General features: G+C 40.5%; 1 protein-coding gene across 8 annotated transcripts in view; it reads right to left on the bottom strand.

The window, feature by feature from the left end:
* The window catches only part of PATJ (PATJ crumbs cell polarity complex component), a 206,103-nt gene that overhangs the window by 109,732 nt on the left and 70,427 nt on the right, over positions 1-25,944 (bottom strand). For all 8 annotated transcript variants that reach the window (XM_070746039.1, XM_070746046.1, XM_070746045.1 and 5 more), the window contains exons 18-26: positions 23,098-23,307; positions 18,734-18,850; positions 17,008-17,376; positions 14,329-14,407; positions 12,489-12,630; positions 11,068-11,139; positions 8,152-8,329; positions 5,930-6,040; positions 5,190-5,258 (exon numbers count right to left, since the gene is read on the bottom strand). In XM_070746039.1, coding sequence (XP_070602140.1) covers positions 5,190-5,258; positions 5,930-6,040; positions 8,152-8,329; positions 11,068-11,139; positions 12,489-12,630; positions 14,329-14,407; positions 17,008-17,376; positions 18,734-18,850; positions 23,098-23,307 — 1,347 coding nt within the window. The remainder of the gene's footprint in view (positions 1-5,189; positions 5,259-5,929; positions 6,041-8,151; positions 8,330-11,067; positions 11,140-12,488; positions 12,631-14,328; positions 14,408-17,007; positions 17,377-18,733; positions 18,851-23,097; positions 23,308-25,944) is intronic.

Genomic DNA, 25,944 nt, shown 5'->3' with positions numbered 1-25,944 from the left:
GTTCCAGAAAGGGGGAACCCTTTGATAGGGCTGGGGATACCCACCACTGTAAGGACCGCCGAACCCCGGAGTCTAGACGCACCCGTAGGTGTGAGTGACTGATCTTCCTTCTCTGGAACGGTAAAAGGAACCACTGGAGGGAGCGTAGGTGGTACCTGGCCCATGGAACGATGTCGATGCATGACACCAGTGTCCCAAGAAGCTTGGAGAGGAAGGAGAGTTGAGGGTGTTGTTGTGACGCCAGGCCTCGAATCATTTCCCTGATGGTAGATTGCCTCTCTTGGGACAGGAAGACCTGGCCCTTCCTGGAATCTATATTGGTTCCCAGGTGAGCCAGCCGAGTCGTGGGGTTCAGGTGGCTCTTTTCGAAGTTGATCGAAAAGCCATGATCCTGTAGCGACTGAATTGTCAAGTGCAAGTCCTGTAATGCCAGGTCCTTTGTTCTGGACAGAATCACGATGTCGTCCAGATAGGCGAGTAGGCGCACCGATCGCTGTCTGAGACCAGCTGTTAGGACATCTAGCAGTTTTGTGAATGATCTTGGGGCCGATGAAAGCCCGAAGGGCATGGCCCTGTACTGAAAATGGGCCCCATCTAGACAGAAGCGCAGATATTGACGGTGAGGAGGAAAAATGGGGACATGGAGGTAAGCCTCCTTTAGGTCTATAGATGTCATGTAGTCCCCTTTTCTGATGGCAGCCAGAATGGAGCGTAGAGAGTGCATTCTGAACCTCCTGTACTTTACGTAGCGATTTAGTCCTCGAAGGTTCAGAATGAGCCGCGCCCCCCCTGACGACTTTGGAACCAAGAAAATAGCCGAGTAGAATCCCGTACCCTGTTGAGGCAAAGGGACCTCCTCGATGGCTCCTATCGCCCTCAGGTGAGCTACCTCTTGGTATAGGAGCCTCCTTTTGGGAATGTCCAAGGGGGCACGACAAGGCAGATAGCGGCAAGGAGGAGGGCATAGAAACTCTATTTTTAGGCCCTGAGAAACCGTGGCAGTCGCCCAGGGGTCCGATGAGGTGTTTAACCAGACGTCCGAGAAGTGGATTAGCCTGCCGCCCAGAGGGGTGTCCGCGGGAAAGTCACTTAGTTTTTCTGTACCCCCTGCCTGAACTTCTGAAGGGGCGTCGGCCCTGGAAAGCTCTAGTGCGGTCATATTGTTGGTTCCTATCGGAACGAAAGGAGCCCTGACCAAAGGATCCAGCAAAGTAGGACCTCGACCCTTGGTTGTTGGTCGAGGAGGAGTCGTTCCGAAAGGGCTGTCTCCGGTTGTAGGGAGTAAAACGCCTTCCCTGCTTCTTGGTGGAGTTGGGCATCACCTTTTTCTTGTCCCTGTCCTCCACCAATACATCGTCTAAGATGTCTCCAAAGAGCTTCTTGCCCTTGAACGGGGAAGAAGCCAGGGCCCACTTAGACTTCACGTCGGCTTGCCAATTCCGGAGCCAGATGAGTCTGCGGGAGGCGACCGACGAGGCCATCGCTCTGGAGGCGAACTTAGCGGCATTGACTGTTGCGTCCGCGGAAAATTCAGTGGCCGCTAACAGCTTATTCAGGTCCTGGCGCATTCTCGCATCCTGTGGATCGACTCTGGACTGGATGTCTTTAATCCAGAGGAGCGTAGCCCGATTAAAGAAGGAGGCTGCCGAGGCTGCCCTTACGGCCCAAGACGCCATTTGATGGGTTCTGCGAACAACATTGTCCGCCCTTTTGTCCTCGGCCCTTAACCCCTCCTGAGATTCCGAAGGGACAAGGGCATTGGAGACCAGGCTGGTGACCGGCTTGTCCACGGTAGGCAACTCCAGAAGGTCCTCCATAGCCTGGTCAAAGGTGTAAAAACGTCTGTCCAGGTTGGACGGGCCCTGCCCCGTTGCAGGGCTCTCCCATGGCCGTTGCACAGTCTCCAGAAACAAATGAGAAGAAGGTACGTTAACCGTCTCCTGCATCGGGAACACGAAGAGGCCCCCTGAAGGTTGACCTGGTGCCGAAGGAACACCTTGACCTCCTTCGCCCGCCTGGTCAATGGTCATCTTGGCCTTGTTCAACAGGACCTTGAAAAGGGCGGATTTGAAAAGGCCAGGTAAAGCCGGAAGCTCCGGTGGTTGGTCATCGCCAGAGAGCTCGTCCTCCACCTCGCTGAAGTCATCTCTGGAAAATTCATCCTCATCCCTGGGGTCCAAGCCGGAAGGAGAAACTGGAGCCAGCCAGGGGTCCCTGAATCTCGATGGAATAGGGCCCGCAGGTGGTGGCTGTTGTTGAGCCACGCTTGCTTGACCCTGCGTATAGGCATTGACAACAAGGTCCTGTAAGGCCTGGGGCATACTCTGCCAGGCATCCTGTGCCGTGCGCAATCCAGCAGCCGTAGGGGTGAAAGTGGCTGTTTGTGCCTGACCACCGCGAGGAAGGACTGGCTGTTGAGCAGAGTAGGAGGAATGCCATGCTGCTTGTCTTGCAAATGTGGATGCCTCGGGCCTAGAAGAGGGAGAGGGTTGGAAGGACCTCTCCGGTGACCAATCCCTCTCAGATGCCGAGCCTGCAACCCCTGGAGCAAATACGGGGGAGACCGGCGGAGGGATGGTAATAAGGGGCTGGGCAGACATAGATGGTGGACCCCTAGCCCTCTGAGAAGATTCCAACTGCTTCTCTAGCGCTTTAATGCGCTTCTTAGCCTCTCTAAGAGCTGCCCCCTGCGAGGATTTCTGCTTCTGAGGCTTTATCTTGGGGGTGGTAGGCCTGGTGACGCTGGCCTCCTCCCCGGCCGGAATTGACTGGTCAGCCATAGTATAAAAGCGCTTCCTCAATTTACTCACAGAAATCGCCGATCGGAATCGTAGTGCTTCGCAAACGCTAGCAATAAAGACCGCCAATTGTAACTGCTCGGTTGGCTACTGCGCCTGCGTGCCCCGGGAAGAGGAGACACTTGGCGCCAATTGAGGAATGATTAAGGCGTTCCGGCGAAAATTGCGTCATAAAACATGGCCGCCGGACCGTTGTCCTGGCAACCAGAGACGCTCGCCGAGCGCGAACCTGCCTGCCCGTTCAATTTCGGGCTCTCAAGATGGCCGGCGCGACATTACCCAGGAGGCGGGCGGGAAGTTTCTCTGACCAGCCCGTCCTTTGGCTCTTTCTAAACGCCTGGGGGAAAATGGCTTCAGCCGATACTTCCCCTGCCGCCGGTATTTATCTGCCAATCGGCATCCATTTATCCTCTGTCGATGTCGAGGGCGAGGGGGGGGGGGCGCGGAGCCACTCCCCTGCTGAAGAGCCTCCCTAGGCATATCAGCGATCCCAGGTATGTTCGCAACGGGCGGGGCGGACCCTCCCGAGGCGTCAACCTCTTCCTCTCCTCCGGGGTCTACCTCGGAGGTAGTCTCCCCGGGTGCTCACTCCAAAAAACCGGCTTGCCAAGGAGGAGCAGCAAGTCCCTGGATGAAACCCACTGGAGGTTTTAAATCCAGGGCTGCATGAGGAAAACATCCCCCCAACTGCACCTGCAAGAAGAAAAAAAAGAAAAAGAAGAATTAATACATATAAAAACACAATAAATACATATTTATTGAAGAGAAAACTAACTCTAAGTCCCTTTACTGCGACTGAGTTTTTAGACTGGAGGGCTAAGGGGGGCGGTGCCTGCCTAATATTAAAATTAAACTCAGTCCCGACCAATCAGATTGAGAACTACCCATCCTGGACTCTCCTTGCAAGTGCATTGGAGAATGTCTTCTTCCAAACTTCCAGTGTTGGAATTTCTGGAAGCAAGCTGTTCCATTGATTAATTGTTCTAACTTGTGAGTAGACTGGCTCCTGACAACCTCTCTGGATAAAGAGAAGACAGGAGATCACCCACATTTGATCCGGACGGCTGCTCCTTGCAAAGAGACATAGGATATCAGTTTTCCATGAGTTTGACTGCTGAGAGATGATGAGGTCAGAATCAAAGATTTTTAGAAGTAAAAGAAAAAATATAAAATTGGTTTATTTAATCAAAATTAAAATGGCTTTTATTTATTTATTTATTTATGTTCTGACAAGTTTTCATGGATGTTTTGTAGGCGAAGGACTGGCAGAGCAAATCCCTTAGAATCCCTAAGTACCCAAAAGATAACTAAGTCCCTCTCCCCTTGAGTGCCATTGACCCTTATCTAACTCTAAGCATGTGCCAACAATTAGTTGAGAATATTCCTATGCATAGGGTTTTATTAGCAATAAATCAGTTTAATTAAATCTTAATGGGTAGATCTGGTCTTTCACGCCTGACTTTTGCTGACAGCAGGATTGAAAAGTAGATGTTTTATAGTTTTGCTTGTAGATAATGGATGGGATATGGAGGAAGAGATATCTTTTCAACCTTAAAGGAAAGTGAAGTGTTATTAAATTTGTTTATTATTGTGATGAAAGTTAAAAATAACTTTTGTATATATTTTATTTTATAGCATATTATTTAGAGAGGGTATAGAGGGTATAGTGAGCACCTGAGGGTAGAAGAAATAGCAATGAGTGAAAACTAAACAAGGAGAGAAGTAACTTAGAACTAAGGAGAAATTTCCTGACAGTCATAACAATTAATCAGTAGAACAGCTAGCCTCCGAAGTTGTGAATGGCTCAACATTGGAAGTTTTTAAGCAGATGTTGGATAACCATCTGTCTGAAGTAGTGTAGGGTTTCTGCCTAAGCAGGAGGTTGGACTAGAAGAACTCCAAGGTCCCTTCTCTCTCTCTCACACACACACACACACATACACACACACTCAAAGCCAACAGGTATCTGTGTATAAGTAAGTGCCAATTAGTTCATTGGGGCTTATTGCCTTGTTAAGTGGGTTAAAATTTAGAATGAAATAAACCTCTTCGTAAAGGATTTTCTAGAAATAGTACACTTCTAAAGTAGATATAATCTAAATATTCTAGAGTGGTCTACTCTGGAAACAGGTCTATTCTAAACTTTCCTAATCATTCATATTATTTCATATCATTTATTATTTTTAGTTCACTCACAGTTGACTTCTAATGTTATTCAATGTTTACATATAATATTATAAACAGTAATAAAGATCAAGGGTAATTGGAAGCAAATTTTATTTATCTTTTCAGAACATGTCAGAAAAATGTCTACTATATAAGATCTAATATTATTTGCCCTCTTCCACTGAAAGAAATCTAGGGTTTTGGAAAGTGAGAGACTTCACTTACCTTTTCAGTTTCTTCTGTGTCCTGATCCTTGTCGCCCTTCTTTTTCTTAGAGTTTATTACTGAAACTATCTACAAAATACAAATGTGAATGAATGGATGGATGGATGGATCTTAACAGGGAAAAAAAGGAGTGAATGAATCAAAATGAAGAGAAAGAAAAAAAGGGGGGAAGCAAACAAAAGCTATTTCTTAGAAATATAGTTGTCTAGATACAGACTGATTGATTGATTGATTGATTGATTCATTCATTCATTCATTCATTCATTCATTTATTGGATTTGTATGCCGCCCCTCTCCGCAGACTCGGGGCGGCTAACAACAATGATAAAACAACATGTAACAATCCAATTTAATAAAACAACTAAAAACCCTTATTATAAAAAACCAAACATACACACAAACATACCATGCATAACTTGTAATGGCCTAGGGGAAGGAATATCTTAACTCCCCCATGCCTGGCGACAAAGGTGGGTCTTGAGTAATTTGCGAAAGACAAGGAGGGTGGGGGCCGTTCTAATCTCTGGGGGGAGTTGATTCCAGAGGGCCGGGGCCGCCACAGAGAAGGCTCTTCCCCTGGGGCCCGCCAAACGACATTGTTTAGTCGACGGGACCCGGAGAAGGCCAACTCTGTGGGACCTTATCGGCCGCTGGGATTCCATATTTTTCCCCCTCACACATTAGAATCCATTCTCCATCAAAATTAAATTATAGAAAGTAAATATGTGGAGATAACTTACCCTTGGAAGAGTTGATAGGCTTTGCACCACAAAAACAATGGGGTTGCCTGCATTTTTGATAGCTTCCACAGCTTCTTCATGAGTAGCATTTTGTAGGTCTGTTCCAGATACCTGCAGAGAAATGAGCTCATTTAGATTTACTTCCTTGTTAAAATAACAGATATAGTCCCATGGTTAAAATTTCACTCACAGCATCAACATAATATCTAAATCAATGGCAAAGACATTTAGAAATACTTCAATTAGATCAGTAAAAAAATTAAACATTTTTTAAAAGATTGAATTCTTGGACTTTAAAACAAAAATAACACTGGGTTTATTCATTCAACTCAAAGCCATGTTAAACAGTATGCTAAATTTATTTTCCTTAGTGAGCTTAATAAACTTCTATTTCAAGCTGATCGTTTTGCTTTATGTTCATGCATATTTGGTTTCCTAATACTGCATGTGTTTTGACAGCAGTAGTATTTCCTGTTATTCTCTGCTCTTGGCTTTAAGATGCTCTCCTCTTCACTGCACCACTCCACAGAGAAATCCTGATAACCGATGGGAAATAACCTCCTTTTCAGGAACCATTCCATTACAAGATCCCAAAAGAGAAATTCCCCATGAATAGTGAGCTAATTTTCTAGTCTCCTTGTCATCAATAAATCAAAAATAAAAATTCTTTATTTATGCATGTGTTTCTACTAGGACTTATTAGTCTCTTCGCATGTAGATAAATGACATTTGTAGTTCTCCAAAGAGTATAAGGCCAGCCCATTCAAAAAAAAAAAAAAAAAACCCCAGTCAATTCAAATACCACAATTATATCTTATATTATCATTATTTTCAGTGGTGGGCTCCTATGGGTACGGTCAGGTATGCAGTACCAGTAGCAAAATTTTGGCTAGGTACACAGTATCGGTAACAAAACTTTGATTTTTTTTCCTTTTTTCCCCTTCTGGGCTCTGGGTATGTTTTTCTTATCACAGTAAATGAGGTTGAATGTGTATAATTTTAGAAGAGCTGTGTGTGCGTTTATATACATATACTTTATATAGTAGGTAATCAGAAGTGGGCTACGGCCTGAAGGGGGAAACGCAGTAGGGTAGCGAAAATGGAGCTCCACCCCAGAACACCCAATTGTTCTACAGCGCCCTGAGTTGCCTCAAGAAGGGCGGCATAGAAATCAAATAACTAACTAACTAACTAACTAACTAACTAACTAACTAACTAAATAAATAAATAAATAAATAAATAAATAAATAAATATTCTGCTGGTTCTCTGCACGAGCCTCTAATTAAATGCAAAGGTAGCGAAAACAGACACACACACGTGAAAAGTCAAGAATACTTTCTTTATCCACAGAAAAATAGAAGCAAACCCCCCTTTTTGTAGTCAAAGGGCTCACTTTCAAAGCAAACTGACTTGAATGCAGTGAAAAAACAGAAAAAACAAACTCAAAGCAATTAACAAGTAGCTGTGAAGTCGTCACAGCTACTCTCCTTCAGACGTCGTCCAACTCACACGTTTAACAATAATTTACGTTCAGGGTCCTGATATCAAAGCACAGAGTCCTTGGAGAATCCGGAGAGTCAAGCCACATCCACTATCACAAACAGATAATCTTCCACACTGAGAAGCCGGCACGCTGCCCATTTAACAGCAGCCCTAATTAGTTGAACCACACCCAAGCACAGGTGAACTCTCTTATCTCTTGTAATACCTATGTAGCTGCTCTCTTCTATTCATGGCCCTTCGCATGCGTGCATCTATAAATGCTTCTTCATCAGAGTCCAGTGTAGATAAGGAGGAGGGTGAATTGCTTCCTAATCGGCTGTCGGCCATGACCCCCTCTGAGGGTCTCATTTCACAGTCACTCCCTGCTTCCGACGATACTTTGCTGTCCGAAGCAGTCAGCAGTAAAACAGGCCTTTGACACTGGGAAGATTATCCACATCCACCCCCACATTCCTTGGGGCAGGAGCTGGCCCAGAGCCAACCACAACAATAAATATGCACTAAACGATGTTGAAACAAAATGGTGTGGCAGTAAAAATTTTGGTTGCCATCAAATTATTTTGTATGCACACATAAGATAAACAGCTAAAGTTAGCCTGTAAATATTTAGTATTTATTAAATCTATAATTTGTGGTCAATAGAATCTCTTTAAAAATTGAGCCTGTTCAAGCAGGCAGATGCAGTCAGCTACAGATTTTTTAAGAACTCTGAACTTACTTCAAGTATTTTATCTCCTGTTTTGAGAGCCTTTGTTTTTCCTGCTGGGCTGTCTTCCAAAACTTGCTTGATAAATATTCCTTTAAGTTCTTCTCCATTCTTCAGGCGTTTTATAATTGTATGTCCACCAACAATACTGATGCCAAGAGGAACATGAGGCTCCCGAAAAATTTCAATTCTGTATGGAGAAAGAATGCTTCTGAATACAAGAAGTTGGAGCTTCACGATTTTTGTTAAAATCTGTGACCTAATAGAAATCCAAAGCTTCTGGTTTGTTGTAAGGTAGACCACAATGTGAGTGGACCACGGCTGCAGATTGCATTTTAGTCTTCCCTGAATTAATTCTGTTTTAAAATCCAACCCTTTTAAAGTTTCAGGAAAATAAAAATAAGCCATAACATCTGATCTCTCTGCCTACTTTTAATGCTTTTAATGCTTTGCACACAAAGCAAACTGACATTTTTAGTTTAATTTTCTTCACTGCAGTTCATGACCCTCTATGCATTAATAAATACAGTCACTGAACACCAAGCCTCACCCAGCCCCATGAAATCTATGCCTTTTAAAATAAAACATGCCATTTTCATATGTGATGATTATTATCTGTGTTATATGAATGCATCAATTCTATGTACAGTCAGGAAAATCACATTAGAATGAATGGATAAATACGATTAGCTTCCTTAATTATTCCTTTTCGGTTTCAAATCATGTCACATTATATTTGTTTATAAGATTTAATGTGATAATAAAATTAGAGGAAATGACCATTCTACAAGCTGCTTATGAAGAAATGACCTCAACTTTACTAATAATTTTGCAGCAAGAGTTACAGCTCTTGGACTGTACTATAAAATGCTCAAAGTTAAGCATTTCTTATTTTAAGGCACCAATCACCCTCACCAGACCCAAACTTACACCCACCCTACAGACCAAATACAACCACCATCCAGAAGCCAAATCACAGCAGTGTCTCCAACTGCTGCACCACCCTCTGACATGCACACAAAGCAAACTGACACGCACACAAAGTAAACTGACATTTTTAGTTATTTTAAATATTAGATTTGTTAAATGCTGTTTTTATTGTTGTTGTTAGCCGCCCCGAGTCTACAGAGCAGAGTGGCATACAAATCTAATAAATAAATAAACAAACAAACAAACAAACAAATAAATAAATAAATAAATAAACAAACAAACACATAAATAAATAAATAAATAAATAAATACATAAATAAACAAACAAACAAACAAACACATGACCATACCACAAACTCGCAGCCAAACCAAAACCTAGGATGTTACACCACAGACATACATTACAAAACAACTGACTAGTCTGCAGGCTCCAAATAATAATAATAATAATAATAATAATAATAATAATAATAATAATAATAATAATAATAATAATAATATATTAGATTTGTATGCAGCCCCTCTCTTGTTTGTTTGTTTGTTTGTTTATGTGTTTATGTATTTATGTATTTATGTATGTATGTATGTATGTATGTATGTATGTATGTATGTATGTAGTTATTTATTTATTTATTTGTTTGTTTGTTTGTTTGTTTCTTTATTTGTTTATTTATTTATTTGATTTGTATGCCACCCCACTCTGTAGACTCGGGGCGGCTAACAACAACACGATAAAAACAGTATTATACAGGATAACTACTCAGGATATCACCCCTAATCCTCAAACATCAACTAATCAGCAAAAATCAATTGCATCAATTACTCAAGGTGTTACCCCACCAACTAACCAGGAAGTTTCAATACAGCTTGCAGCAGCTGAGCCAGCACTCTCACCCACCCACCAGTATTTATAGAGGTAAGTCAGCTTATATCACACTTTGTTCACCCTAGCACAAAGCCAAAGCACCAGCCTGAACTTGACACATACACACACACAGACACACACACACACACACACACACACACAAACATACACATACACATACACATATATACATATTCATACACATATTTTTGCTGATAAGTGAAAAATGAAGGGAGCCTAGTATAGATCTATTTCGACCTTGTTATCAACAAAATGGAATGGACCCTGCGTGGGGTCAAGAGGCAATGAAAACTACAACATAAGTCAGACAAGAGTAAAAGATTTCATCCATAGAATAGCTAGTTTGGGGCAATCTAAATATGTTTACAAAGAAACATAAAAGTTCTGTCATGCCCATGATTCAGGCAGATGTGTTTGGAGAAGAATAGAAAAAAGCTATGGAGATTGGGTAGCTCAGGGAAGATTGGAGGTCAGTAGGCCAGTAGATATGGTGAATCTAAAATCAAGTTAGAGAAAGAAAGATGCTGGGAAAATCAGGGATGGACCGGTGATTGCACAGCTGTCTTCCACTGTTTTGGGGTTCAAGCATTGTGTATCTAACCATTCTTCATTAACTCCTCCCTCTCCCTACCTCCCTTTAGCTGCTACCTATTTGCTTGACTCCAAATAAGGACTATGAAGAAGTAAAGAAAGGAAGCTACTGTAAAAATCAGGAGGTCCACCAGTATCCAGATTATGTAAAGTAAGGAAAAAATGGGTTAGCTGAATCAATTCACCATGTAAGAACCTTTCGGATTTTGTTTTTTGCTGAGACCGGAAACAACTGAAATATTCCAAATTTCCCAATGCCAAACACAGCCTTACAATAAATTATGTAAAAACTCAATGGAACTGATATAAGATCATTCATCAGAACACCTGATAAATATTAATTTTGCCTTTGGCAAAGGAGCTATTGTCAACTACTCTTCCTAGATGGTATAACATACCCAATGATTAAGCAAAGTGCCTCCAGCAAGAGAGGTGTATTGCTTCTCTTCTCCTATACTTAATGATCAACATCTCAAATTATTATTAAGGCAAAAGAAATACTGAAATATTCATCAACATACATTTGTGGGGGTCCCCAGTGACTGAAAATTGGAGTTTCTTCTCCTTCGCCTTCTTCTCTTTCAGGCAATTCACTAAAGAAAATGGATACAATACGCAACATTTATATACATGTGTCCCATTCTTTGTAATTAACAAAATTACACAATCTCCAGAATCCTCAGGCTTCTCTGCCTTTCTATAAATGTTAATGAAAATGGACCATTTCCAACTCTTTATTAAAGACAAATACTGTGCAATTGTCCTCTTAATTAAGTATACTATCTATCTCTACAGAAAGGAATAAAAAGGAATTAAGTGAAATTGTTATGTTTCGGTGTGTAGCAAGACAAGATTCTATCATCATGATCATCACTACCATCATTAGCTATAAGAAGTAGAAGAAAAATCTAAATTAGTTGAAGGCTTCTCATGTAGGCTGGCGAATTCTGGGAGTTGAAGCCTAGATGTCCTAAATTTGCTAGACCAATATTGCATGATGTTTTAAAATGTTATACAGTGATATATACAGTGATAGCCTATACAGTGATAGCCTATTCATATTTAGGTGAGAAACCAGTGGAATATCCCAAGGATATAGTCTTACAAGTTTTTTAAAAATCCTGGTAACAATAATAGCAAACCACTTTCATATTTTGGTCAAGACAGCAATATGGATTTGGCCTTAACTTGAAAAAATCTCAACTTTATCTTGTAACACCTTTGACTCTAATAGATTAATATTTATTATTTACTTACTTACTTACTTACTTACTTACTTACTTACTTACTTACTTACTTACTTACTTATTTATTGGATTTGTATGCCGCCCCTCTCCGGAGACTCGGGGCGGCTAACAGCAACAATAAAACAGTGTACAATAGTAATCTAATACTAAAAACGATTAAAAACCCATTAATATAAAAACCAAACATACATACATACATACCATGCATAGAATTGTAAAGGCCTAGTGGGAAAGAGGATCTTAATTCCCCCATGCCTGATGGCAGAGGTGGGTTTTAAGTAGCTTACGAAAGGCAAGGAGGGTGGGGGCAATTGTTTAGTTGACGGGACCTGGAGAAGATCCACTCTGTGGGACCTAACTGGTCGCTGGGATTCGTGCAGCAGAAGGCAGTCCCTGAGATAATCTGGTCCGGTGCCATGGAGGGCTTTATAGGTCATAACCAACACTTTGAATTGTGACCGGAAACTGATCGGCAACCAATGCAGACTGCGGAGTGTTGGTGTAACATGTGCATATTTGGGAAATATACCTACCTTTGCCTTCAATGGCTACTTAGTGAGTTGGATAATGTATTAGAACTCTAATTATTGACAACTCATTGCTGATTTCTCATAATAAGTAACATGAAATAGTCCTCCCTCTTATTTATTTTTAGATAAGTCAAAAGGTATTTTCAGGCAAGCATGACTTCATACCTGGACAGCACTACCCTATATAGGGAAGAATCTTGAGAGCTGGAAGGATCAGTATCTTCATTTTTTATTTTGTATTTCTCATAATCAACATCAACATCTATCATGCATAGATCTTCTTTAGGGTCACCTTGGTTTGCAATACCTTAGAAGAAGAGATTTGTTATTATTCTCTGCTCTCAGATGCACTTATTTAAGACTAAAAGTAATCATAGACAATCTTTTCTAAAAGGACTACTTGGTTCTCAATGATAATAATAAGCTCTTCTCAGACATTTGAGGGATTGAAATGAGAAAAGAATGAGACTACACATTCAGCCTGCCTTTGCACATTCAATTAAGTGGTTTGAAAGGGAACAGTGTTCACTTGAACAGCTCTCCTCTATCCTCCAGTCATATAAAATCAGGCTGCCCATTGTGATAAGAACAGCACTTGCTTTCAATTAAATTCAAGGTACATCTCCCCTATAGACTTTCCAAGAGAAAGCACAAAAAGATAGGTGGAAAACCTTCAAATTCTAGTACTTCTTGCATTATACCAATAATTCAATATTCTTAAAATAATTGATTTGATGATGTGTACAGAATGAGAACTGCACACACAATCTAACTTCAGAAATGTATGCTAAGCAACGGGCATTATAAATAAAGGTTTAAATGGTAGTAAGCTGAAGCTAAATATTAGTAAACAAAACCATTGTGGTTGAATATTTTCTTGTTCTAAAATGAAGGGAACTGGATAGGATAGTACTTTCAGCCACCAGCCTTTCTTGAACAGTTGTAATATTTGTGATCCTTTCCCCCCTGTATAATAATAATAATAATAATAATAATAATAATAATAATAATAATAATAATAATAATAATAATAATAGTTGTTGTTGTTGTTGTTGTTGTTGTTATTATTATTATTTATTAGATTTGTATGCCGCCCCTCTCTGGAAACTCGAGGCGGCTCACAACAATAATAAACAATGTACAAATCCAATATTTAAAAAACACAATTTAAAAACCCTTATAATAAAATAATCACACAGCCCAATCAGACCATACGTAAACCAAAGTAGTTAGGGGAGATGTCAATTTCCCCATGCCTAGCGGCAGAGGTAGGTTTTCAACAACTTGCGAAAGGCAAGGAGGGTGGGAGCAGTTCTGATCTCTGTGGGGGAGTTGGTTTCAGAGGGCCGGGGCCACCACAGAGAAGGCTCTTCCCCTGGGCCCCACCAGACAACATTGCTAAGTCGACAGGACCCGGAGAAGGCCCACTCTGTGGGACCTAATCGGCCGCTGGGATTTGTGCGGCAGAAGACGATCCCGGACGTATTCTTGTTCTTAGTTATCTAATATAGATGTCAATATGCATATTGATATATAAATATGTAAATATCTGTTTTCATACACTGGTAGTCTCAAGATATACTTTTTACTACTTGTCATTCTGTTCTTGACACTGTTCTAGATGCTACAAGCAGTGTAGATGTCACTGGAAGACTATTCTCCACAAGTTGAAGGTGTTGGTATTAGACATATAGGACCGTTAAAAATTCAGAGAACAACTTCAATCACATCTGTCTTATAGGTTACTATAATTTGAAGGTAAGCTGCCTCTGGCTGTGTAATAGATTGTCAATTGGAACTTACCATATGTAGATTCATGTTTTCTCTACAATGACATATCCTTATTCATCTGTTATACTGAATCTGAAATGTTTTAGGTGTCTTTTGAGATTCACATTTAGCCCTTTTTAACTACTAAACTCCTGCTAAGTCTTTGATGTTTCATATACAATTTTTGGTTCAGAAATATATTTATTTATTTTGAATACTTGCTCATCTCACTTACCATACAACATAGGATTTTCTTGGCTGTACTCCACTGAAACACCATGGAATAGTGAATTATTAGTACTCTTTTCTTCATTCTTCAGTAGAAACATAAAGGCAATTCAGAATTGAAAGCTAATTAGCTTAGCTGTATGCCACCCGAAACAAAGATAGTTTAACAGAAACTAGGTTTTAAACACTAGCATATTATTAATTAAATCTTGCTTTCTAAAATCTGTTGTGAATTTTTTAAGTATTATGCTAATGGTATCTAGAGAAAGCACCTGAATATCCTTAATGATCTTCAGACTATTTAGATCAGTGGTTCCCAACCTTTTTTTGGACATGCCCACCTAAGCATCTCTAAAATCCCGATGCCCCACCCCCATGACATATAATTCTTATTATTCAAAAAGGAACTCCTACTCATGTGGAGCAAACCTAAAAGGCCAATAACTTGGTTCAAACAAGGTTCCAATTGCCCCCTTTAAAAATTGAATTGCCCCCCTGTGGGGCATGGGCTCCATGTTGGGAATCAGGTTTAGATACTGAATTTTAAAGCACTGTAATTAACTCTGCTGTTCTGTTCAAATCTGTGCAACACGAAATCGAAGTTTGAGACCCTGTAAAAAATTTCCCCTGCATTTCTGAAACTTGAAATTTCATGACTTTTCATCATTTCAAGGGTTCTATGAGAATGGGTTTTTTTTGGGCGGGGGGGGGGGGCTTAGTTTTTGCTGGGCAAGAAAAGTCACACTTGTACTGTTTATGAGTCTGTGTGACTCGCACCGAAAATTCTTTATTTTAAGTGCTTATATTTGGTCAATTTGAAAACTTCTTTCCCTTGGAAACTAGGTTGAACATTTCTGCACACAATGAAATGAAAATTGAAATGAAAAAATAATGCTTATTGGTTTATTTTGTTCATAAAAGTCCACTCGCCCCTTTTTTTGTGTATTGTTTTTCAATTTATAGATAGTTTAGGCTGCAAAACGTGTACAATTTTAATAAATTTGGTGTGGGATTACTATTGAACATTCCTGTTCATAAGAAAAATATAAGTGAACTGAAAAAAATGATGCTTATTGGGCTTTTAAAATCAGAAATAAGCCCCCCCCCCCCGTCTGCTTGCAAGAATTTTCACTTTAAAAAAATTTTAGGCTCCAAATCCAAAATATTTTTTAATATCTTAGGTATTCATTTACTCAATTTAACATTGCTTATCATCATAAAAAAAAATTGGGGGGGGGGGGTGAGGGGGTGTAACTTTTTCTGGGCAAAAAACCCTCACGTTGAGTCTGTTTCTGATTGTAAACGACCCAGACCAAAAATATTTTTTTAGGTACTTAAATTTGGTCTTATTGAAAACTTTTTTCACTGGGAAACTAGTTTGAACATTTCTGAACATAATGATATGAGAATTGATGCTTATATTTTTATTTTGATCAAAAATCCCCCCTCCCCATTTTTGAGCATTTCGTGTCAATTTATATTTTTTTAGGCTACAAATCTCTAAGGAATTCCCCCCCCAAAGTTTTAATATACTAAATTGAACGTTCCTGATCATAAGAAAAATAGAAATGAACTGAAAAAAATGATGCTTATTTATTTATTTTGGTCACAAATGGGCCACCCCTCTCGGCCTTGCTGTGTGCCATTAATTTCACTTTTTATATAGATTTGGCTAGAAATATTGGGAATATACTTTTGAAAAGCAAGCACATGATAGGCAGACAACTAATTTTATTAAAGAAATCTATTTTACTAAAAACAAGTATGTAATTTTGAATTTAACAGCATAATTTTTATATAAATTGAAATAATTGAACACAGCGGGGGGAGGGGCTGGGACTTTTATGTGCAAAATAAACAAATAAGCATCAATGTTTTCAGTTCAATTTTCTTTTCCTTATGTTCATAAATGTCCAAACTGATAATTCAATCCCGAAGATATTGAAAATATTTGGAATTAGGGGCCTAGAAAAATTTATAAAGTGACATGCTTGAAAAAATGGGGGGGATGGCCCTTTTATGAGCAAAATAAACAAGCACAATTTTTTAAAGTTCAATTTTCATATCATTATGTTTAGAAATGTTCAAACTAGTAATTCCATACCAAATTTAGTAAAATTGTACATTGAAAAAAGGGGGTGGGGCAGGATTTTATGAGCAAAATAAACCAATAAGCATTCTTTTTTTAATGCGGCTCTGGCGGCTTCCCTTCGAGGAGCAGCAGCAGCGTCAGGAACGTCACGTGATGAAAGGAAGCCGGCGGAGCCTCCGCCGCCAGGAAAGAAAAAGTTGGTGCAGCTGCCTGGAGGTAACAAACTGAACCGCTGTGGAAAGGAGCCCCCCAAAGCTGCCGGTATTCCAGCCAGCCCCACCCTTCCTGCAGCTTGGAGCAGTTACAAGGTAGAGACTGGGAGGCTGTTAAGAGGGCAGCCAGGAGGGGCGTGTCGGGATTCCGACTCCCATTCTCTTTCACCCCGTCCCCTCAGATCTTACATTTCAGATAGTAAACAAAATTTTCTGTTCAGATACCAAAGCAAATTTTTGCAGAAAATTTTGTTCAGTATCCGAAATGTATGAAAACCAAAGCGTTCGAGAACCGAGGTACCACTGTAATTGCACTGAATATATGACATCCCAATACCAATCATTTATTCTTTACTTTTCATACATATATATCAATAAATACCTCTTCAGTATTAAGATTGTTTGCAGGATTCAGTTCTAACATTTTAGCACAGTCTAATTCTTCAACCCAATGTCCTTCAGTTTCAAACTCCACCACAGGAGATGAAGGTATTTCCCTCATATTTACTGGTGGAGCTCTTTCGTAATCTTGATCCATATCATCCACTTCATCCACCAACATCTCTCGTTCTTCACCAAGCTGTTCTTCCATGGGCTTAAAAATCTCATGCATTTCCCAGGATTCTTGATCAACATCTGTTTCATTCTGCATAAGTTGAAACTGTCTGCCCAAATCCAAGTTTGGCTCATCAACAAGCTCTTCCAAGATGGGCTCATCAACAGGTTCTTCTTCAGATTCATTTCTGAAGTTCTACAAAAAACATCAAACTAGAACCAATTAGTAGCAGATGATAGATAGATAGATAGATAGATAGATAGATAGATAGATAGATAGATAGATAGATGATAGATAGATAGATAGATAGATAGATAGATAGATAGATAGATAGATAGATAGATAGATAGATATGGATGGACGTACGGATGGATGGAAAGACAGACAAGGAAGGTAGGCAGATAGGTAGGCAGGCAGGCTGATAGACAGACAGATCTGACAAAATATTTTAAAAACCATTTGTTTTAAAAACCATTACTTTATAAACATAATTTCACATTTAAAAAAAATGAAGTTGCTTACTTAAATTATCTTATATTTAAACAAACATACTGGCACTAGTCCACTAATGAACTTTCAAGTTGCCAACTTTTGCCAATATGAACAAACAGAATGGAAGTCTACCTGTAGAAACATTCTTCCCAACTAGATTTGCACATCTTAGGAAAGACCATAACTTTGAATTACAAACAAATATTTAATATATCTCAATTCAATTTTCATTCTGAAAAAGCCCTTTAAAGGTAAAGGTTTCTCTCAAACATACGTGCTAGTTGTTCCAGATTATAGGGGGCAATGCTCATCTCAGTTTCTAAGCCAAAGAGCCAGTGTTGTCTACTTTCTACTTACACTTTTACATGCTTTCAAACTGCTAGGTAAGCAGAAGCTGAGGCAAGTAACAGGAGCTCACTCTGTTATGTGGTGCTAGGGATTCGAACCGCTGAACTGTCAACCTATCTGCTCAACAAGCTCAGCATCTTAGCCACTGCATTCCCTTATGCAGCGATGGGCTCCTACAGGTATGGTCAGGTACGCAGAACCGGTAGAAAAATTTTGTTTTTCCCTTCTGGGCTCTGGGTATGTTTTTCCTATTGCAGTAAATGAGGTTGAATGTGTATAATTTTAGAAGAGCTGTGTGTGTGTGTGTGTATGTGTGTGTGTGTATACACATACAGTTTATATAGTAGATAATGTATATTTTTGTGTGCCTGTGTGTAATATGTATGTACGCATATGGCATATATACATAGAATTAAATAGTATATTTTGGATGTTCAGTAATAGTAAATAGATAGGGAAATTGTATCTCTTTAAGGCGAGGAGAGGCCAGGCACCCTAACCCAAACCCTTGATGTGAGTGACATCAAGATGGCCACCTTTAAGCCAGTCACATGACCTTTAAGTCACCCCTCCAGTCACATGATTGTCAAGCCACTCCCACCTGGTCACATGGCCGGCAAGCCACAGTAAAAAAATTTGCAGCCCTTCACTGGCCTTATGGCCATTTACATAGGACAAATGTTATTGTAACAGAAATATAAATCAACAAAACCTTTGGAGCTGCAAGGAGGATTGAAGACTCAATATTATTGATTGATTCCTGAGATACGGAACTTCCGTTAGGTCTCTCGGGTTCCACAGAAGAAGTCCCATTGTGTTTATTTTCTCCCTTAAAAAAGAAAGTCACTGTTCAGGAAAATATCAAATTCCAACTTTTTAAAAAGCGAAGGCAAAGCAAGAAAGGCGCTTGTGTACAAAGTAGCTTGTAGAGCAGGGATGGGCAACTATGACCCATTTACAACTTGTGGGCTTCAACTCCCAGAATTCCTGCGCTTGAGGCTACTCCAAAGTAAGTAAAGAAAATAAAATCGAAAGTTAATACAGGTAGTCCTCAACTTAACAACAGTTCATTTAGTGGGGGGTTCTTCAACCTTGGCAACTTTAAGACTTCTGGACTTCAACTCTGGGAGTTGAAGTCCACAAGTCTTAAAGTTGCCAAGGTTGGAGATCCCTGATTTAGTAACCATTCAAAGTTACAATGGCCCAGACAAAACCAACTTATGGCCATGATCATGATCACATGATCAAAGCTCAGACGCTTGGCAACTGGTTCATATTTATGGCTGTTACTGGCCCAAGGTCATGTGATCACCTTTTGCGACCTTCTGACAAGCAAAGTCAATGGAGAAGTCAGATTTTACTTAACAACTGGGTTATTAACTTACCAACTGCAGTGATTCCCTTAACAATTGAGACAAGAAAGGTCATAAAAAGGGGCAAAACTCACTTAACAACAGAAATTTTGGGCTTAATTGTGATTGTAAGTCGAGGACTACCTGTAGTCAATCCTAAAAAGAAATATATAATACAGGAAATACAGAGAAATGTGAAAAGAACTGCTAGATTCAAGAAGCCAAACGTATGGGCAGTATAAAATTATACCCAAATCCTTATAGTACGCTAATTTGAATTTGTCCTCAAATTCCTATGTTAATAAAGTTATCAAAAACAGCAGGGCAGTTTCTTAGCTCATCATTATCTACACATTCCACCGGCTTAAGCAGCATATTTTAGTAGAGTTTTAACTTTTTAACATTATCTACACATTCCACCGGCTTAAGCAGCATATTTTAGTAGAGTTTTAACTTTTTAATTAAATGTTTTAAAGTTTTGGGACTAGTGAATTACCTAAGAATATCTGAAGCTATAAGAACTCCACAGCTAAGTTGTGATAATTAAATAGAAACCATTAAGGACCAATGGAAGAACAACATAGCCTAAACAGCCGTATACTTTAAAAGTTGCATAATATTTTCAATTTGCAATTATGTATCAAATGATGCATAATCCTACTCATTTAAGATTATGATAAATTGTGGCAATATATGCCTTGCAAACATTGCAAATAAATTATCGGCAGATAAATTTAATAAATAAATAAAGTACAATCCGATAAAGGAGAATATTTGTAGCTCAGGTTTGGTCCTTGGTGCTCTCTGAGCTTGTCTGTTTTCTTACAGATGTTTCATCTGTAGATATGTTACCTAGATATTATTAGGCATGTTACTAGGTAACATCATCAGTCCTAGTAACCAGTGTGTGAGCTTTCATTTTATATGCTAATGGTTTGCTCTGTCAGCATTGATGGAAGCCCGGTTTTGCTGATTCTTTAGTTAGGAGGTTTAGTGTTACCTGTTTGGCAGTTCTTTGATTGGAGCATTGTTTACTTCTTGATTGTTGGTCTGAAATTAATCTTGGTGTTAATCTAACTCATCTGGGTTTTATAGATGGTAGGAAGGTGTATCTATCTATCTATCTATCTATCTATCTATCATCTATCTATCTATCTATCTATCTATCTATCTATCTATCTATCTATCTATCTATCTATGTTTGTCAAACATGTATAGGATCGTAGTAGTTTGTACAAGTCAAACATAAGTAAAAAGTAACGATAAAAGAGGACAATAGGACAGTAGGACAAGGATAGTAAGCACGGTGGTGCGCTTTTGCACGCCCCGTACAGATCTCTTAGAGACAGGGAGAGGTCAACTGTAGATAGTGTAAGGTTAAAGTTTTTGGGGTTTAGGGAAGAAACCAAAATAGATGTTGTTTACCTTTGTGTCTATTGATGGCCAATTAGTCACAGTGCTAGGCTGCTAAGAATTCTCTAGCGTTTTTGGACCAGAATAGTTATTGTTTCTGAGTTGAAATTATGGTTAGGTCTGTCTATATCTGTGATTGCGAACCTATGACACGTGTGCCAGAGGTAGCACGCAGAGCTCTCTCTGTGGACACATGCGCTGTCACCAGCTGCTCTTCTTGTTTCTAGCATGCATTCTGCCAAAAATGCCTGGAAAACAGCCTGAAAATGACCCCAAAATAGCCAGAGACCAACTGGCACTAGCGAGCTGGTCTTCGAGTTTATGGTGCTCTGGCGTGTGCACATAAACATTTCAGTTTGGGCATTTGGTGCCCAAAATATTCACCATCACTGGTCTATATGTTGTGAAATTAAAGAGTACAAGTAGTACAAGTGTACTAAAGTGCCTTCCGTCCCCTGTCCTATTGCTCTCCTAGATCTCCTATACCTTTCTTCTATTCCTATATCTCTTCTTCTATTCTTTCATTGATATGTTCTATTACTATATCTTCTTTTCTATTATTTCTTAGATATATTTTACTATGAGTATCTCCTCTATAACCTTTATCATATATTTTACTATGTGTATATAGATATATACCCACTAAAACCCTCATTGTGTATTGGACAAAATAAAAAATAAAAATAAAATATGGTAGCTGATGTTCATTCTGCAAGTCTACTCAGGGGTGGGTTCCTCTTACCTTTTCCTACCAATGTGCACTGCTATGTTTCGCACCCATCCCTTCCATAATTTGGTTTCTGTGCATGCGCAGAAGAACAATTTTACTTCCATACATGCTCAGAGAACCGGGAAATCATGAAAAATTACCCCAAAAAAGGTGGCAGCACACACAGACCAGCACTGGAGCTGACACACCAAAATTGCATCATTGGCAGGCCACTACCGGAGTGGTGCACTGGACTGCACCGGTAGGAACCCACCTCTGGTGCTACCTATTTATCTACTCGCATTTTCATACTCTTCAAACTGCTTTGTGGGCAGGAGCTGTGGCAATTGATGGGGGTTCATCCCACTGCACAGCTCTCAAGTCTCAAACCCTAGTTGTTAGCCACTTAGCAATCACTGTCTCCACATTACCATGTTTCCCCAAAAGTAAGACAGTGTCTTACTTTCTTTTTACCCCCAAAAGCCCCACTACGTCTTACTTTCGGGGTATGTCTTACATTGGAAAAAAATTGAAAGGGTCGCGTTCCCGAAGGCATCTCCCCAGAGTCCAGAAGGGCAGCCGCGGGACAGGAGCCTCGTGAGCCCTTTTCCAAGTTCAACCTCAGGGCTCCAAGCGGCGTGCACGCGTGGAGCCGCAGACGCGTGTCGGGGAAGCGTGTGTCTGGAGGGGAGGAGCCACTCTGCGCAGTTGGGCAGCCCCACCTGCCTGCCGGAAAGGAGGCGGGCGAAGGAGGGCGCAGCTCCGGCCGCTCGCCTCGGAGCCGGTCGGCCTTGCTGGCCGCTTGCAGCCAAGCCTCAGCAGGACTCGGTTGCTGGGACGAGCACCTTCGCTGCAAGCCGCCGCCCGCTCGGCTCGCTTCGGACCAGCGCCGTCCTTCGCTTTGCCAAGCCGGAGAAGAGGCAGTGGCGCCGCGGCGAGGCGAAGGCGAGGGGCGCGCGGGGAGCTTGGAAGCGACGTCATCGGGCTCCCCCCCCGGCAATACCCCCATGTTTCCCCGAAAGTAAGACATATGTCTTACTTTCGGGGTACGGCTTATATTAGCCGACCCCCCCTGAAACCTCCAATACGTCTTACAATCGGGGGTGTCTTACTATCGGGGAAACAGGGTAGTATAGATTACTGGAAACAGAAACCCCTCAACAGTTGCATTCCCTTTTTTCTTTAATCATTCAGCAATGTTAATTGTGTCTAGTCTAATCTCCAATATTGTGTTAAATGGCTGCTACTGGGTTTGCTTTATGAATTTCAATTTTAATCCAACTGTAAATGTATATCTTTGTTTTAAGTAATACAAAACTATTTCAAGAATCCATTAAGGCAAAACACTGGGCTATAAATCTGAACTTAAAAATATATTTAAAAGGAGACTGACATTTCTCCAAGACAAAATGTTCCTGTTTCTGTAGCATACAACATCTGGACCTCCAATCATGGCAAAACTCAGAAAGAGGATAAATCACTCAAAGAATTTATGGCAAATATTATTTGCTTCCATTAAAATCCTGGTGACTTTCACTCACGTGTTAACCATTACTGAACTGGAAAATGCATGTAATAAAACAAAAATTTAATGTCACTTACCCCCAAAGGTTTGCAGATTCCCAGATGAACTTCACCAGGCGGAACAGATTTTAGAACTTGTACAGCTTCTTCTAGACTAATATTATGCAAACACACACCATTTACAGAGACTAAGCGGTCACCAGGGAAGAGCGCACCACCACGTTCAGCCACTCCACAGGGCACAAGGGAACTGATCACAAATGCAGTCTTTGTTGGATCTAAGGGATCCTGAAAAACAAGCAAGAAGATGAAAAATGCTTTTGTAGAAATGTCATTTCAAGTGCCCAGCTAGTCACTCACCTGCAAAATATTCTGCCACGAAAGTGTCTTGATTGTGCTATAAAGTTATAAAAACATAAAAAGTGTACCAAGCCAAATTTATAAAGGATGTTTAAGAAGAAGAAAAAGACTGGTATAAGACACCAAAAATGTGCTTGAATTGGTAAATGTGGTCACACCAAACTGAACTGATTATCATACAGCAGCCTAATAAAGTAGTAGTAGAATATCATCATGATCAGAGGTCCTCAAATTTGGCAACTTTAAGACTTGTGGACTTCAACTCCCAGAATTCTCCGGCCAGCATAGGCTAACTGGAGAATTCTGGGATTTGAAGTCCACAAGTCTTAAAGTTGCCATGTTTGGGAACCCTTGATCATGATGATCAAGCTATAGTATAACAGTTCAAGTATTCAGAGCAAGGGTGGCAAACTCAAGGCCTGGGAGCTGAATTCAGCCCATGTGGTGCTTAGATCTGGCCCACAGAGCTGCCCTGGAAACAGTGAAGCTCCGGTCCATGGTGCCTCTGCCAGCAAAAATGGAGCTCAGGAGGGCCATGTGCAGCCTTCCCAAGCTCCATTTTTGCTGGCCGAGAGTTGAAAGAGGCCGTCACAACTGAAAATGGAGCTTGAAGCCCAAGGTGGCCATGCAGAGTGATCGGGCCACCCTGACATGAATGACGTCAAGGTGGCCATGCCCACCCTGGTCATTCCCCCCCCATCCCCTCCAGAGGTCAAACATAACCATGATACGGCCCTCAATGACATTGATTTAAGGATTTAGAGGATTACTCATAATAACTAAGTAGTTCAGACTTATTGAGTACTACAGTCTTCCAATTTTTATATATCTTCATTCTGACACCGACACATAAAAGCTGAGAATTTTCTAATGCTTTCTAGCTGAAATATAAAGAAAGCAAAGTAGTGATTACATAATATAGAAACACGCATTTGAAATACTGTACACCGTAATTTGTACTTCATCCTTATTTCACACAACTGCTCTCTTACATCAGAACAAAGAGATTTTAGGTCAAGAGATTGTAAAAGCTTTTATTAAAATGATAAAAGAACCAGCTTTATTCCCATTTCAGTTATTTAAAATGAAGCCGCTGAAGTCTTAACTATTCAATGTGATGCCTTCTACAGCAAAGAACAAAATAGATGCTAGCCTGGCAATTTAGATGGATATAAAGATATTATGTTCTGTTTCTTCTTATGTGCTCCCTGTTGATTTTCATGGTGACAATTAATGTCCAGTGGAGGGAGGAAAAGTGAACAAGTCATCCTTCTTCAACACTAACATCAGAAAAATTGGCTACACCACCCTTTCAGAGGGTGTTGCTTTGAATTCTAGCCATTGTGGTTCAATTTGGTTTTAGCACGCAGGATTTAGGCAGCTTGTTCCTCTTTCGTTGTCTTCATGAGATCTCCAAACCCAATTCAGTTTGTGATCATTTTTCTAAATCTACCATTAAGACTCTAGAGAAAATTGTTATTTTAGTGTGCCTCTTGTCATCCTTCCGGTAAATATGAAGTGGCAACAAATGTAAATGAATGTCAAAGAGTCTTAATTGGCCCCTATTTTGATCCCATTTTGGCATCCTGATAATATCTTGTTGTTCTTTCAAAGATATTTATTTATTTATTCAATTTTTATGCCGCCCTTCTCCTTAAACTCAGGGCGGCTTACAACATGTTAGCAATAGCGCTTCTTAACAGAGCCAGTATATTGCCCCCACAATCCGGGTCCTCATTTTACCCACCTCGGAAGGATGGAAGGCTGAGTCAACCTTGAGCCGGTGATGAGATTTGAACCGCTTACTTACAGATCTACAGTCAGCTTCAGTGGCCTGCAGTACAGCACTCTACCTGCTGCGCCACCCCAGCTCACCGTATTTTTCAGAGTATAAGACACACTCCCCCCACACACAAAAAAGACAGTGGAAATGTCGGTGCATCTTATACACTGAATGAAGCCTCCTGAAGCCCTGCCCCCTCAGTCCCATCTTTGCAAAACAACTGGCCTATTTTTTGCAAAAATGGAGTGTGCAGAGGGTTTGGGAGGCCTGCAGAGTGCTCCTGGGGGCTGGGGGAAGGCAAAGATTCCACCTCTGCCTACCTCCCACCAATGCCGGAGACCAGACTAGAACCACCTACTGGCCAGATATAGTCTGCGACCTACAAAATGCCCAGATATGATATATGGAGTGGCCTCTGCAAAGATCTCACAGAAGATCTCTTATGGAGATCTTTAATTTCCATCTGGCAATTTCTTTAATCCATATTTTTACTGACCACGTTACTATTTTGCTGAGGTTATTATGGTGCTATCAGACTACTTGTGATTGTTCAGATCCATCCATTTATTTTCAGAAGCAAAGACAGGAAATTCATGATTGGAAATGAATAGGAAATGCAGCATTCAAATCAAGGATCCTGGATATTGGAATCCCAGCTTGCACGCTGAGAATAAGGAATATGCTGAGTTAGGAAGCTAATTGAATAATGTCCAAGCCAGTCAGGTGCTTTGATTAACTGTACCTAAATAGTGCAGAGCTTTTATGATACTACGTGCTAATAT

Source organism: Erythrolamprus reginae, chromosome 3 (assembly GCF_031021105.1).
Source record: "Erythrolamprus reginae isolate rEryReg1 chromosome 3, rEryReg1.hap1, whole genome shotgun sequence".
NCBI lineage: Eukaryota > Metazoa > Chordata > Lepidosauria > Squamata > Dipsadidae > Erythrolamprus > Erythrolamprus reginae.
This window is presented reverse-complemented; position numbering and strand designations above follow the sequence as displayed.